The 17,101-nt window shown below is 35.6% G+C and overlaps 1 protein-coding gene across 16 annotated transcripts in view; it reads left to right on the top strand.

The window, feature by feature from the left end:
* Positions 1–17,101, top strand: part of DOP1A (DOP1 leucine zipper like protein A) — a 105,190-nt gene that overhangs the window by 63,640 nt on the left and 24,449 nt on the right. For all 16 annotated transcript variants that reach the window (XM_063637827.1, XM_055274140.2, XM_055274135.2 and 13 more), the window contains 10 exons: positions 277–898; positions 1,515–1,789; positions 3,572–3,724; positions 5,579–5,679; positions 7,000–7,259; positions 8,548–10,537; positions 11,371–11,482; positions 11,591–11,773; positions 13,291–13,416; positions 16,808–16,942. In XM_063637827.1, the coding sequence (XP_063493897.1) occupies positions 277–898; positions 1,515–1,789; positions 3,572–3,724; positions 5,579–5,679; positions 7,000–7,259; positions 8,548–10,537; positions 11,371–11,482; positions 11,591–11,773; positions 13,291–13,416; positions 16,808–16,942 (3,957 nt within the window). The remainder of the gene's footprint in view (positions 1–276; positions 899–1,514; positions 1,790–3,571; positions 3,725–5,578; positions 5,680–6,999; positions 7,260–8,547; positions 10,538–11,370; positions 11,483–11,590; positions 11,774–13,290; positions 13,417–16,807; positions 16,943–17,101) is intronic.

Raw genomic sequence — 17,101 nt, 5'->3', positions numbered from 1 at the left:
TTGAAAACAAGGATATAGATCCTAGAGATTTGTATATATAGATATAGATCCTAGAGACTTTTTGTCCTCAAGAATCTAACCTTATGTATGCTGTGTGTGTAGTGCATAATAAATACTTGGTGAATGAATAAATCAGTGTGGGGCTGCTTTAAGAATCAACAGAATGGGTAGATTAAATTGTGAATAGTCTAAAACATCTCAAAAGTGGTCATTTCTAATTCCTAATATGTACACTTTGCTACTCAGCCTTTTGCTTTCTTGAAAATCTCTTAACAGGTATCATCAGTTTCTCATGAAAATCCTACTGAAGTGTTTGAAGATGGAGAAAATCCACCAAGTAGTCGATCATCAGAGAGTGGATTCACTGAGTTTATACAATATCAAGCAGACCGAACTGATGATATTGACAGAGAACTGAGTGAGGGCCAGGGGGCAGCTGCCATCCCAATTGGTAGCACATCCTCTGAGACAGAAACAGCATCCACTGTGGGATCCGAAGAAACCATCATCCAGACCCCTTCCGTAGTCACTCAGGGGACAGCAACCCGAAGTGGGAAGACAGCCCAAAAGACTGCAATGCAGTGCTGTTTGGAGTATGTCCAGCAGTTTCTTACCAGACTTATCAACCTCTACATCATTCAGAATAACGCTTTTTCTCAGTCTTTGGCTACAGAACATCAAGAGGATCTTGGTCAAGAACAAGGAGAGACTTCAAAATGGGACAGAAATTCACAAGGAGATGTAAAAGAGAAAGGCATAAGTAAACAAAAAACTTCTAAAGAATACCTCTCTGCCTTCCTTGCTGCCTGTCAGCTATTCCTAGAATGCTCAAGTTTCCCAGTTTACATTGCTGAGGGGAACCATACATCAGAGTTGCGTTCTGAAAAATTGGAAGCTGGTAAGGTCATCTCAGTTTTGCTTATATTTCAGTATTTTCTGTAGTATGTTTTTTCTTCTTAAAAGAGGCACTCAAAACTGGGATTTTTTTAGCCAGTCACTTTTTTTAATGTTTTAATTTGCAAGTTTTTTTTTTAGTGAAATACTGTCACTATGGGGAGATTGATATATTGGAAGATTTTGTGATTTTGATGTCTTTCACAGTTTGCATGCAGATAAGTAGGAGCTGAAAAGGAAATCTCTGGAGAAAAGCAGCAGTAGATCTGCTGATTTTCTTTGTTATGACCAGCAACATATGTATTTACCTTTATTTTGATTTCTATATATACACACAAAGTGCAGTGAATACTACATAATGCTTATTGATCAATATACTGTTTTTCGGGACAGAAAAATAGATTGTATGACTTGGCATAAGAAAAATATATATTAAAAAAAGTATAAGAAATTCTTGTTGCTACTTTATGAAAGCTCTAGACTAGGTGAGAAACCATGGTTTTGTTAACAGATCAAGGCCTTAAAAGTATTTAGTGGCTTTGTTTTTTGAAATTAACTTAGAGTGTGTGTGAAATGTTTAGTATAATGAACTCTGATTGCTACCATCTTTTTTGTTTCAGATTGTGAGCATGTGCAGCCTCCACAGTGGCTCCAGACTCTGATGAATGCTTGCAGCCAAGCAAGTGATTTCAGTGTTCAGAGTGTTGCTATTTCACTAGTCATGGACTTGGTGGGACTGACGCAGTCTGTGGCCATGGTCACTGGGGAAAACATCAATAGTGTAGAGCCTGCACAACCCTTAAGTCCAAACCAGGGAAGAGTAGCTGTGGTTATTAGACCTCCCCTCACTCAGGGCAATCTGAGGTACATAGCTGAGAAGACTGAATTTTTCAAGGTAAATTCTAAGAAATGCATACATGACTGTGATGATTACAGCCATGTATGATACTTGACCTAGTTGGCTTTAAGAATTATTTTTAAAATGATAATAAAGCTTCATCTAAACACCTCTTAATATGCCATACCATGTAGAAAATGATGCCACAGCTGATACACATACTGCTCTCCCCATCTTATTCCCAATTTTGTGGGCAGGGGAGAAAGATAAGGATAAAGGAGTAGGAATATTAGGATAAAGAAAGAGAAGTATTAGGGCACTGAAGCCATGTAGGAAGTAATTTCAGCTAGAAAGAGGAAAGCAGTAGAACTTACTTTCAGATTAAGTGGTTGTAACACTTTTGCTTTTCTTTTTTTTTTTGAGACAGAGTCTCGCTGTCAGCCAGGTTGGAGTGCAGTGGCATGATCTCGGCTCACTGCAACTTCTGCCTCCTGGGCTCAAGCAATTCTCCTGCCTCAGCCTCCCGAGTAGCTGGGATTACAGGCGTGTGCCACCACGCCCGGCTAATTTTTGTATTTTTAGTAGAGACAGGGTTTCACCATATTGGCCAGGCTGGTCTCAAACTCCCGATCTCAGTAATCCACCCACCTCAGCCTCCCAAAGTGCTGAGATTACAGGCGTGAGCAACACTTTTGCTTTTCATACAGTAAAACCTCAGCACTCCAAAACTCTCATGAAAAGTTTTTCTGACTCTTCATGTTGTCTCATTATCATCTGTGGTGTATAAAGTCACTCAGAAAAAAATTCAGAAAACTCAGTCTTTGATTTCTACCACAATGGTATAAATATTATCCTCCATATCGAACATCAAATAGATTTGGATTGTATACATCTTAAGCAGGTAGACTGTACATTAAAAAAAAGTTTTAAAATCTGATTTCAAGTCATTTTGCCTTCAGATATTTCCTCCTGCTAGATTAGAGTTGGATTCTATAATATTGTGGTAGTGAATCCTGAAGATTATTGCATTATTATTATTACTAATTGCATTATTATTAATACTTTTACAATTCAAGTGCTATGTTAACATATGTAGCTCTGAAATACCTATTATCTATTGTATAGGTTTTAATAAGTAGTTTGGATATTTCAACTGTGAATTATTTTTCACTCTGTAATATACAACCGTAAATATTAAAATGCATTCAATGTGGGATTTGTATCTTATTAAGGTTAGTTTATTCTAGCATCACTTTACTAAACACCACTAAATAATGAAATGGGGTCTTATCTGGGCCCTGCAGAAAACATTTACATGTCTGATTTTTTTTTTTCGAGGTGGAGTCTCACTCTATCACTCAATGTCTGCTCACTGCAACTTGCGCCTTTAGGGTTCAAGCAATTCTCGTGTCTCAGCCTCCCGAGTAGCTGGGATTACAGGTGCATGCCACCATGCCCGGCTTTTTGTATTTTTAGTAGAGACAAGGTTTCGCCACACTGGCCAGGCTGGTCTCAAACTCCTGACCTCAGATGATCTGCCTGCCTCGGCCTCCTAAGATGCTGGGATTACAGGCATGAGCCACCATGTTCAGACAACATGCCTGATGTCTAAAAACAAATATCATTAAAGGACTATCATAAAAGGTTCCAAGGGCTTGGGTGATCAGAAAGTAGGTACATAGAAGACTGCCTTAGTAACCCCATCCCTGTGGAGTAGAGTATTAAAAACCTTTCAGGTCTGACAGAGAGCAGGCATTCATTTGTACCTAATAGGAAATATTTGTTAAATAAATTTTCATGTATGGTATTGTGACTGTCACTTTTACATCTTTTTTATAGCATGTAGCTTTAACATTGTGGGACCAGTTGGGAGATGGGACACCTCAGCATCACCAGAAGAGTGTGGAACTATTTTATCAATTACATAACTTAGTTCCTTCTTCTAGCATCTGTGAGGATGTTATAAGTCAGCAGTTAACCCATAAAGATAAGGTAAATCCTTTTCTTATCTTGTGCACACTGCCCCCTCCACCACACACACACTTACACACACACACACACAAAAGTAAGTTAAGAAGACTTTAGGGAAATTATTGCAGTTAACATTGGAGTAAGAGAAAATAGCTTTGTTCACAGTGATCTTAATATCTTTAAAATAAATGTATTCAATTCTTCTAGAGGAAAGTTCTTTACAAAAGCATCGGTAATATGAAAAATTAAAAATCAAATGCTGGGTTTATTTCTTTGTTCAGGACACAGTTATGGGAACTGATGTTTAGTATTGGTGGTCTCAGTTCTTGGGTCATTTAAAGAGGAACCAGAGGCCTCAGTTATGGAACTTATGGATTTATTAACTAACATATATGAAATGAAATAATGTATAAAGTATATTTATAAGCCATAGAATGCTAATATGTGAGATTATATTATTTGCATATTATACTGCATATCCAAAATAAGAATTTTTTATCCTAATGTATATGAGTGTGATATGTAATTCAGTTAAAGGTGGCTGAGAATTAGCCTGAGAAGAAGCTGGAATAATCATTTTGACTAACCTCATCAGGGTAATTTAATGACGTTTGTGGTCTTCCTGTGCTGCTCTGTAATATAAATTGAAGATTTTATTGAAGAGCTTTTAGAAGTTAGATTGTCCTATTTTTTAAAAACTCAAAATGCTAGTGAGTTTGAGTGGGTCATATTCAAAAAAGGAATTGTGTTAAACAAATGAAACATTTGGCAGAGGAGAAAGTGGTATATGAAGGAGTAAATGAAAGGAATGAAAAGTTTATTCCAAGAAAAATGTTAAAATTCTATTTCTGCTATAACGTGTTTTTTTCAAAATTATTCAAAAATAATAGGTAAGCACTCTAAACAATTTAAGTTTTACATTAAATATAAATCTAGGACAAATATATGCCTATTGTCACTTGGGTAGCATTTCATTTTTAAAGAAATACTCCCAAGTTCTAAATAAAGATATATATCCATGAAAAAAATTAAAATATCTTTTACTACTTAATTTTTACATTTCTGTTGGTTGATACAAATGCAGGCTTTGTAAGAAAAGCCTATATTAAGCTCATAGAAAAAACAAGCACACCTCCCACCTATCACAAGCATTTAGAAAGTTGCCGTCTGGTTTCTTCGGACGTTTGCTTGAAGGATCCATAAATGCTAAAGAAAGACTTTAAAAATTTTGATAATGTGATAATTTCTACTGGATTTATGCATGTTTATTATCTAATACCAAATGTGCTTGCCTTTCTAAATAATTTATTTTTACATTATTTTACCCATTATTAATCTTTTTGCAAATAATCTCAAAAGTAGTTTAATATTTTTATTGTAAAAATAATTTTTAAGTATTTAAATTTTTGAGTCAAACCAAGTTTATAAGTGATGAAAAACTCATTTGGGATTAATGTATCATTTCTAGGACAAAAAATATATAGTGCAGTGAAATCAATTTTGATAACTAAATGTTTATATTAAAATGAAGGAGCAAGTGCTTTCTTGACTCCAGATATATGTACATTAGTAACTTTTTTCTTCTGATATACAATAATCTAGTAAACTAATTACTTAAAGTCTAAACTCAGGAATAATTATTTATGAGACAGGATGAGATGATCCTTTTAAGTTCAATATTTATGTATATATTTACATATTTTGTGTGTTTCTACTTCCATAAAGAATATAAATAAAGTTTATTGCAATGTGTGTTTGAATATTGTGGACGTTGAACGTAATACTGTACTCCTAAATAGTACTCTGATTTTACTAAAATCACTTAGTATCTTCAAGAGAGAAGAGCATAATTTAAGCTCTCATGTTTCTCCTCAGAAAATAAGGATGGAAGCACATGCCAAGTTTGCAGTTCTTTGGCATCTAACGAGAGATCTCCATATAAATAAATCTTCATCTTTTGTACGTTCTTTTGACAGGTCAGTTACATTTTATATTAAGATTTCACAGTCAGATATCTTAATGTTGCCTCTTTCCTTGAGTCCACTGTCTAGCTTGGCAAGTGTAGGAGATAGCAATTTATAAATTTTATAAAGAGAATTTATTATTTTGAAAACCGTAAGCTGTATTAAAATGCATGGCATTTTTACTCATCCACCAGATTTTTACTTTCTGGTTTTGGAGTGCCCGGCCCCACTTCCCTTCCTTGGACAACTATTCACATTCCTGATACTGTTAGTGATAAAGCAATGGATACAGCTCTCTTGAGACTATATTCACATTTAGTGAAACTGCATATAAATAGTAGATTATGTGTTTCTCAAGCAATTATTTTCAATCTTCTGCCTAAACTAGATTTATTAAAATCTATAGCCGAAAACACTAACAGATTCTTTCCATGAATCCAGAGAACTTGTAGCTGCCTGAGAGTGGTTTTGGTTTTTGTCTGGACTATGTAGGTGACTTCAAATACCAGATCTGCATTACATTCCAAGGAGCTGCCGTTTTTAGGTGGATTCACATATTGTCATAAGGTAGTCTCACCAGCCAGTCTCATAGTGGTGGCCGTGAATCTGTGTTCAAGCAGAGCTCAGGATCAGATGTGCCCTTTACTGAACGTTATTTCAGGTGGTGCTTTTCAACCAGCTTTAGCGTTTTTAAGTCATCTGATGCTGAACCATATATTGAACCCCTACAAAGTACTGGAATATATTGAACCTTTACTTTATAAATAATCATCTCTTATTTGACAACCATCTTTCCTGATTTTACAAGTGAGGGAATAGAGGTCAGGAAAAGTTGTTACTTGCCCAACACCACACAAAAGATTTGAATCTTGGGTTTTTCTGATTCCAAACCACACTTTCGTACCTTTCACAGATCTTTCCTTGAATTAAGCACATAGCTTTGGCTCACAAGGAGAGTGTGGGCAGAGGAACATGGACCAACATGGAGTAATGCTGACTTGCCGAAGGCTCAGTGCTTGATAATATGAACAGGAAAATGTTGCTAAAACAAGACTAATCATATTTTTTTTCAGTTCTTCAGTATTAATCTTAGTAATGTATGCCTGTGAAATTTCAAAGCATGTTTTTAAAAGGGCAAAAGGTTTTTTTCCTTTCTTATACCTACCGAGACTATTGGGATTAAGATTATTAAAATGCTATGATCAAAATTTATCCTGAAGTATGACTACTCCAAAATAGTTAATTCAAAATAAGAAACACAATTTATTAATTTTATAAAAGAGTGTGACACGGTAGATGTTTGGTTATTTTAATTATTTGTGTTTATTTTAGGTCACTGTTCATCATGTTAGATAGCCTTAACAGTCTCGATGGTTCTACGAGCTCTGTGGGACAAGCCTGGCTGAACCAAGTCCTACAAAGACATGATATTGCACGAGTTTTGGAACCATTGCTATTACTCCTGCTTCATCCAAAAACTCAGAGGGTTTCAGTACAACGTGTACAAGCAGAACGTTATTGGAATAAGTCTCCCTGTTATCCAGGAGAGGAGAGTGACAAGCATTTCATGCAAAATTTTGCCTGCAGCAATGGTGAATATCACATAGAAGTGGACAGCTTTATTTAGCATTATTAAAATAAAGTGATAGATGAATACAGCAGTAACTGGTGAAAGAACTGCATGTGAGATTATCTCCATGGGCTTATTTTCTCGCCTCCTCATGCACTAGCAATGCTGTGTGGACCATGTCAGAATGTACTTTGTCAATGACCATCTTAGAGGTTGTGGATCTCTCAGTTGACTCTTTCAGGGCAGGAATCAGGCACAGCTCTGGTTAGAGACATTCTTCAATTTTGATGGAAATATCTTTAGAGCTTAGTTAGCAATTCTGGTCCTACAGGCTCTGTAGATACTTCACTGGGAATTTATAGTAAATCTGTAATGCACATTTTGTATTTCATGAGTCATTTTCCTCATCTTTTAAGAGAAGAATAATGCCCAACTTTCAAGGTTTTATTATGACCATCAGGTGTAGTCATGTTTGTGACATGCCTAAATATTCACTATTACTATATTACTACAAAGTCCATACTTTATAAACTGTTGAGTGACGCCTTCTATACAGTGATAATGTCCCCTTAGATTAATTTATTTAAGGGACAGAAGTCTCACATATGTCATTTGTCTCTTGACAAACCCTGTGGTGGTAATGAAAAGATCATTTTACTGAGCAGGTTGCTGATGCCTGGAAGGCTATGGCTTTCTCAGAGTCTCATGGCTACTAAGTGATGAAACTGAAACCAAACTGTCATATTCCTACTTCATCTCTAGTGTGTTTCTACAGAGTCTTGGTTCCTCTCTCTGGCTTCTTTTCCACTTCTTCGAATCTTGTAAGAATTTGCATTACCCTGCTTATTGCCAGAATGTCTTTGTGTTAATGTTTTATCTAACTGCTGAATTCTCACCTCCCCTCTGAGATCAGTGTCAGACCTCATCAATGGTATTGTGATTCTTTCCCTAAATTTGCTAGCATTTGGTATGTACTACTTTGTATGTCACTAAGCCTTCCACCTTTGCTAAAAGAAGACCGTCATTATTGTATGCCCCCTAAAAAATACAGAAATGAATTATATATTTGTGGTTTGCTGCTAATTTTAAACTCTTCAGAGAGTTTAGAAACAGCATAACTAAAGTGAGGTATTAAGGAGGAAAAAAACAAAATTTTCACCTGCAATAAAATAAAATGTAATTTTAGTAGGAAAATATAAGTAGATGATGACACTAATGATTAAAAATTTTGATCAGTCTACATTTCTACATTTCAATTATTTTAATGTATCTTGTATTTTTCTTCTTTCACTGTTTTTCTCGTCTATCAGTGAGCCAAGTACAACTCATCACATCAAAAGGAAATGGTGAAAAGCCACTTACCATGGATGAAATAGAGAACTTTAGTCTCACTGTGAATCCATTAAGTGACAGACTTTCCCTCCTAAGTACCAGCAGTGAGACAATTCCAATGGTTGTGTCTGATTTTGATCTTCCAGACCAACAGATAGAAATACTTCAGAGTTCTGACTCGGGATGTTCACAGTCCTCTGCTGGGGACAACTTGAGTTACGAAGTTGATCCTGAGACGGTGAATGCCCAAGAGGATTCTCAAATGCCAAAGGAAAGCTTCCCAGATGATGATGTTCAGCAGGTAGTGTTTGACCTGATACGTAAAGTTGTAAGTGGCCTCGAAGTGGAATCTGCATCAGTTACATCTCAATTAGAAATTGAAGCTATGCCCCCAAAGTGCAGTGATGTAGATCCAGATGAAGAGACAATTAAAATTGAAGATGATTCCATTCAACAGAGTCAGAATGCTTTGCTGAGTAATGAAAATTCTCAGTTTCTGTCTGTGTCTGCAGAGGGAGGCCATGAGTGTGTGGCAAATGGAATCTCCAGGAATAGCTCCTCACCTTGTATTTCAGCAACCACACACCCTCTTCATGACTCTTCTGTTGCTTCCATAGAAACCAAATCTAGACAAAGGAGTCACAGTAGTATTCAATTCAGCTTCAAAGAAAAATTATCAGAAAAAGTTTCGGAGAAGGAAACAATAGTTAAGGAGTCAGGTAAACAACCAGGAGCAAAACCTAAAGTAAAACTTGCCAGAAAAAAGGATGATGACAAGAAAAAACCTTCAAATGAAAAACTCAAACAAACCAGTGTATTCTTCAGTGATGGTCTGGATTTAGAGAACTGGTATAGCTGTGGAGAGGGAGACATTTCTGAAATTGAGAGTGACATGGGTTCTCCAGGATCTCGGAAATCTCCCAGTTTCAACATTCATCCTCTCTATCAACATGTGCTCCTGTATCTCCAGTTGTATGATTCATCCAGGACTTTGTATGCTTTCTCTGCCATCAAAGCCATCTTGAAAACTAACCCTATAGCTTTTGTAAATGCCATTTCAACTACTAGTGTAAATAACGCATATACTCCTCAGTTGTCTCTCCTTCAGAATTTATTGGCCAGACACCGGATTTCTGTTATGGGCAAAGATTTTTATAGTCACATTCCAGTGGACTCAAATCATAACTTCCGGAGTTCTATGTACATAGAAATTCTTATTTCTCTCTGCTTATATTACATGCGTAGCCATTACCCAACTCATGTCAAGGTTACTGCACAAGATTTAATAGGCAATCGAAACATGCAAATGATGAGCATAGAAATTCTGACACTACTCTTCACTGAGCTGGCAAAAGTAATAGAAAGCTCAGCAAAGGGTTTCCCTAGTTTTATTTCTGATATGTTATCTAAGTGCAAAGTTCAGAAAGTGATTCTTCATTGTTTGCTGTCATCTATCTTTAGTGCTCAGAAATGGCATAGTGAAAAAATGGCAGGTAAGAACCTGGTTGCTGTGGAAGAAGGTTTCTCAGAGGACAGCCTTATTAATTTCTCAGAGGATGAATTTGACAATGGCAGCACATTGCAGTCACAACTTCTTAAGGTGCTTCAGAGGCTGATTGTTCTAGAACACAGAGTAATGACTATTCCTGAAGAGAATGAAACAGGTTTTGATTTTGTCGTATCTGACTTAGAACACATCAGTCCCCATCAACCCATGACTTCTCTTCAATATTTGCATGCTCAGCCAATCACCTGTCAAGGCATGTTCCTCTGTGCAGTGATACGAGCTTTGCATCAGCACTGTGCATGTAAGATGCACCCACAGTGGATTGGTTTAATCACATCTACTCTGCCTTACATGGGAAAAGTTCTACAGAGAGTGGTTGTTTCTGTGACACTACAACTGTGCAGAAATTTAGATAATCTAATTCAGCAGTACAAATACGAAACAGGATTATCTGATAGTAGGTAAGAGGTGATTTTTAACTTTATTTGTACCGACATTTTTCACATATATGACTGCTTAATGTCTGGGAAGTTGGTCACAACTTGAGTAAATAAATTAGTGGTTTTTGGTAGGTTACAAATAGTATATTACTTTCCACAAAAAAGAAAATTTGGCTTGAGGAAGAGTATCAATAAAAGAATCTAGAATGGAAAAGGGAAGGAATATTTAAACAGGCTTATTTTCTTCCAAGGGCTGAGATTAATTTCAGTGCTCTTCTTGCCTGAGCTGGCAAAACTAATAGGAAGCTTAGGAAAGGGTTTCCCAGGTTTTGTCTGTTTTATCTAAGTGCAAATCAATTTCAGACTGAAAATAATTTAAATTTACGAATCTTTTCCATCCAATTTTATTTCTTGTTTTTGATTTTCATGGTTTAGTGGCAAATTCGACCTGAGTCCCTATGCTCAAAATGAAGTCTGAAAAATTAGTTCCAGTAGACTATCTCATTTTTCTTCAGAATAACCTTAGTTTCTACATGTAAAGTAATAAGAAAACTGCCTGTATTGTTTAATATTAATATGCCTGCCATTCCTCAGTGGCTAGAGAGTCACTGGCCATCATTTGTTTATTTTTTATAGAATTCTTTAGCCAAAAAGCACTCTAGTACATGTAGTCCAACTCACTTATTTTATAGATTAGGAAATAAAAGCCCTTGATTTATTCTTTTAGCCATTTGTTAATCTAGTATTTATTGCACATCTTCTGTGTACCTGACACGTTGTGAGTATTTACTAGTGATAAAATATGAACTATACTATCATAAAACTTGTGTTTAAATGAATGCATTTTATTTCAGGCCTCTGTGGATGGCATCAATTATTCCACCAGATATGATTCTTACTCTTTTGGAAGGGATTACGGCCGTTATCCATTACTGTTTGTTGGATCCAACTACACAATACCACCAAGTAAGACTGCACAAATATTTGACTTCTTTTGAAAGACTGTGAGACCTAATAAATTTCCATTTGTAAGTCTCAGTAAGTAATATGTTTTTTTCCCCCAACTGTTAATAGCTTTTGGTCAATGTAGACCAGAAACACTTGTTTGAAGCACGCAGTGGAATCCTCTCAATCCTTCATATGATCATGTCTTCTGTGACACTGCTTTGGAGCATACTGCATCAAGCTGATTCTTCAGAAAAGATGACTATTGCCGCATCCGCATCTGTTACCACTATTAATCTTGGAGCTACAAAGGTTAGACAATTCATATTTAATCTGTAGAGCTCAAGAGTCTATTTGAGCCCCTTCCCGAAGATTATATTCAGAATATGTGAATAATTTGTGTAGTATTTACAGGACCCCGCATAGATTAATAATCATATAATTTTTAACAGTTTTCCTGGGCTATGGCTGACATATCACAGAATTTGCCCATTTTTAAGTATACAATTCAGTAATTTTTTTAGTAAATTTACAGAGTTGTGAACTATCACCCCAGTCCAATTTTTGAATATGTCCTTTACCACAGATTCCTCGTGGCCATTTGCACTCACTCCCTGTTCCCATCCCTAATCCCAATCAACCACTAATCTATTCTCTCCATATATTGATTTGCTTTTTCTGAAAAAGTTCATATAAATGGAATGATAACAATATTTGGTCTTTTGTGTCTAGCTTCTTTCACGTGACATATTTTTAAGGTTCATTCATACATGCTATAACTTTGTTCCTTTTTTTTTTAGGGCATTTTAAATTGACATTTTAATATGCAAAGCCCTGCTAGAAAACAATTTAGCAATATGTACAGAGAGCTTTAAAAGTTTCATAGTCTTTGACCTAGTAATCTACTTTAGGAATGAATTCTAAGGTAATTGAAATTATACAAAGATGTATATACAAAGTGTTCATCATAGTATTATTTAATGGCAGAAAAAATAGAGATCCTAAACAATTAATTAGGAAATGTTTAAATTATCCTTTCAGTGTTTCATTACATAGCCACTAATAGTCATGGTTTTGAAGAATTCTTATTGGATGGAGAAGGGCTCAAAAGCTCAGTGAAACAGGGATGTTACATAATTGAACAAATACCGTATTTTCAATTATGTAAAAAATGTTATCTGTAGAAAAAGGAATAAAGAAAGTTTGTATTTTATCAGTAATTATCTCAGGATGATGGGATTATTGATTTTTAAAATTTTTTTCTTCCTTGCACTCTGATATTTTCCAAATGCTGTGCCATATCAAGCTGTCAAATTGACATCCTTCAATAACCTAATTTTGCTCCTAGACCAGACCACCTGGATCTGGGATCCAAGGGAACACATAGGGAATTGCGAAAAGGGTAAGGGTGGGAACCATTAGAACATTTGATCTAAGTTTTGATGCTTGGATTAAACTATACTTATGTTTCGCTTTACTTAAATAAAACAGAGGTGTTTTATAATTATAGAATCCCTCACCTTTTTTTAAAGGACTCTATATCAAACTTACTAAGTCGAATTTTATATGTGTTGTGTTTTTCTAGTATCTTTTCACAGTGAATACACTTGTATTTGGCTGATTGGTAGCTGTCATTTTATAGGATTTGTTTTTCTTTTAGAATTATAGTCATGTTGTAGCTCTTAACGTTATTAAAGTTTCCTCTAGTGTTATTTAGATAGTAAAACCTATAAGTACTATATTATTTCAAAGAAACCAAAAATGCTGTCTAGTTGTAAATGTTTTCATTTTTTAAAAGTTTCACTTTCATTTGCTTCAAATTGTTTTAGAACTTGAGACAACAGATTCTTGAATTGTTGGGCCCCATTTCAATGAATCATGGTGTTCATTTTATGGCTGCCATTGCATTTGTGTGGAATGAAAGAAGACAGAATAAAACAACCACCAGGACCAAGGTATGTATTTAAGACATTTGGCACTTTTTGTTTTTGCATTGAGTACATGCTAATTTCCACTTCTCCATATATTGCAGTGGGGCTGGGGTAGATTGGAGTGTAAAGCAAAAGTCTGTCGACAGCTTTAGATAAATCGTTGCCTTAATTTCTTTAAGTATTGATTAAAATTTGAGGTCAAGGCTAGGCACAGTGGCTCACACCTGTAATCCCAGCACTTTGGGAGGCCAAGGCGGGCGGATCATGAGGTCAGGAGATCCAGACCAGCCTGGCCAACATAGTGAAACCCCGTCTCTACTAAAAATACAAAAATTAGCCGGGCGTGGTGGCACACACCTGTAGTCCCAGGTACTCGGGAGGCTGAGGCAAGAGAATCGCTTGAACCTGGGAGGTGGAGGTTGTGGTGAGCCAAGATCACGCCACTGCACTCCAGCCTGGGCAACAGAGCGAGACTCTTTCTCAAAAAATAAAGATAAAAATAAAATTTGAGGTCAAATATAAAAGATATTATGTGAAAAAAGAGAAATTAGTATGATATTAAAACTTACATAGAAATGGTAATATGGTACAGTATATTTTTTAAGTGCTAGGCATTTAGGGTACAAAGCAAGGATGTGGAGAAAAGTTTTCATCTTGACTATAGTTTACTATGATGTGATAGTTCAAAGAGTTCTTGTTTCTAAATATAATTCACAAATTTTTTTTTCTACTTTTTTTGGTAGAGATGAGGTCTCACTTTGCTGTTGGTCTTAGCTGAGTTATATATGTGAATTTTGTTGCTTTCTGAGTTTCAAAGCTCAAGAGAAATGCTCTATATTGAAAATAAATCATGGCACATTAGAATAGTAAGGCTATTATATAACTTACATTTATATGAAAAATACGATTTTTTCCACCTAACAATTCCTGATTTACTTTTGTGCTGATTTTACATTGCATTTTTAAAGTAATCAAAATAAACATTCACACCATATTACATTATTTTGCATGTGAAGATTCAGTAGTAGGTATCGCTCACATTGAAAATTTAAATCCTGGACTACTTAAAAGCAGTAAAGAACATTTGATTTAACATGGCATGTTGAAGCTAGGCACAGTGGCTCACAGCTATAATCCCAGCACTTTGGGAGACCAAGGTGGGAGGATTGCTTGAGGCCAAGAATTCAAGACGTCATGAGACCCTGTCTCTACAAAAAATAAAAATAGTGAAGTGTGGTGGCACGTGCCTGTAGACCTATCAACTCAGGAGGCTGAGGCAGGAGAATTATCAGGTATATTATAGCTGATAATATGTAATTCACATAGAGCAATGCCTAGCACTTAATAATCACTGTTAAATATTAGCTATAATATTATTCCTCATATTTAAATAGAAATAGCGAGCCAAGGATTACCAGTCACATAAAGTTTCTAATGTGATAGACAGACTGAAACAACTAGATTTTAAAAAGTCAAACAGTGCAGATAACAGAAGAAAATGTAAATAATAATAATGTCCTTCAGTGGGTAAGACCATGAAATAGAAAGGGAGATCATAGGAAAGACCATTCCCAAAATTAAAATTTTTCATGGATATTAAAAATTCTACAACAGATACAAAGCAATATTTTTAGGAGGGTTGGAACAGAAAGTGGATAAATATCAGAAATGGAATACAAATTTAAAGATATGGAAAATACGAGAAAAGAGATAAGAATATTAGAGGAGTGATACTAGAGACCCAGTATCTTTCTGCAGAATTTAAAAACAAGAGGAGAAAAATACAAAGAAATAATACAATAAAAGTCCTCAGGAATGAAGTAAATACGTTTCCAGATTGTGCCTAGCACTGAAAAGAGATCTGCACAAAGATTAGCATGTAATTTCAAAACACTGGAGATAAAGAAGAGATCCTAGAATCTTCTAAAGAAAGAATACTGGTCACATTCCAAAGAATAAAGATGAGATTTGTTAACAGCAACACTGGAAATTTTGATGGGAAGTTAGTTTCAACCCATAATTCTATCTCCAGCCAAACTGTCACTCAAACATTTTTAGCTATGCAATGTCTCAACAACAACAACAACAAGGAAAATTGCCATGAGTTCACTTTTTCTCGGCTACCGGAAGATGTAACTCCACCAGAGGAGGAATAAACCGAGAATGAAGAAGACAGGGGATCCAAGAAACGGGTTCCAACACAAAAGAGAAAGCAAGGGGAATCTCTGGGATAATGGTAACAGGAGAGATATCAATATGACACTGTGTAGCAAACGTAGAGAGTATCAAGCCAGGGTAGAATAAAAAGACATCTAACAGAAATGTCTCGAGGAAAAAAGAGAAGAGAGGGAGGAAAAGATACAAATTAATTACCTGAAGTATTTGAATATGTAATTAGAGATTTACAGTTGAAGTATTTTAATAGGTACAGAGAAAATGAAGCAAACAAAAAAAGCAGTTTATTAGCTCTAGGAAAAACAAAAAGTTGTACCATAAAACAAATGCAATGCTAGTACAATGCACAGTGCAACCACAGATAATCATGTGAACATTGGGATTTAAATAAAAATATGATACAACAATGTTGGGAGGATAGGTAGAAAAGTGTAAGAGAGCTGCATCTTTGTCTTCCAAAATAAGTAATGAATAGATAATGTCTAAAATTGAAAATAAAATCAAGAAATAGGAAAAATAGTAGTGTATGTTATTTAGACATAATGGAAAAGAACGTAAAGAGTTGAGCATGGTTGCCTTGGGGCATGGGAAGGGATATAGGACAATACTATTTTTTCTTATAAAGCTTATTGTTCTGTTTTATTTTTTGAGGTGATGTACCTCAAAACCTTTATTTTTTGAGGTGATGTACCTTTATTGATGAGAAAAAAATTTTGAGCCTGGGCAACATTGGGAGACCCTGTCTCCACAAAAAAATTTAAAAAATTATCTGGGCATAGTGGCATGCTTGTGGTCTCAGCTACTCAGGAGGCTGAAGCAAGAGGATCACTTAAACCTATGAGGTTGAGGCTGCAGTAAACTGTAATTGAGCCACTGCACTCCAGCCTTGGAGACAGAGCAAGACCCCGTCTCAAAAAAAAAAAAAAAATATATATATATATATAAAAGTAAAATTTGCCTAAAGTAGTCAAGGGACTTGAAGAGGTCTTTATATTAAATAGAGGCCAGGGCTGGGTGCAGTGGCTCATGCCTGTAATCCTAGCACTTTGGGGGGCCAGGGCAGGAGGATCATTTTGAGCACAGGAGTTTGAGACCAGGCTGGGCAAAATAGCAAGACCTCATCTCTATTTAAAAAATATAAAAAAAGAACAGGTCATAAAATACTCTCTTAATTCTGTAACTTTCCCTAAAAGACTTATATACACACATACATACATAAATACAATGATTTATTACCTAGGTCATTCCTGCAGCCAGTGAAGAACAGCTTTTATTAGTGGAATTGGTTCGTTCAATCAGTGTCATGAGAGCAGAAACTGTTATCCAGACTGTAAAAGAAGTTTTAAAGCAGCCACCAGCCATAGCCAAGGACAAGGTAAGAAAAAACTCTTCTTCACATGTGTTTACAATTCTGTTTCAGAAACTATGCTGGTAAGATTTTTTTTGTACAATAATGTCCTTTCAATATAATACAGATTGCAGAGATGACTGCATGTAGCCCTCAAACTGCTTCAATCAAAACAATTATCAATAT

The sequence above is a fragment of the Symphalangus syndactylus genome, chromosome 4, assembly GCF_028878055.3.
Source record: "Symphalangus syndactylus isolate Jambi chromosome 4, NHGRI_mSymSyn1-v2.1_pri, whole genome shotgun sequence".
Lineage (NCBI taxonomy): Eukaryota > Metazoa > Chordata > Mammalia > Primates > Hylobatidae > Symphalangus > Symphalangus syndactylus.
The sequence above is the reverse complement of the archived record's forward strand: the minus strand, read 5'-3'. Positions and strand labels throughout refer to the sequence as shown.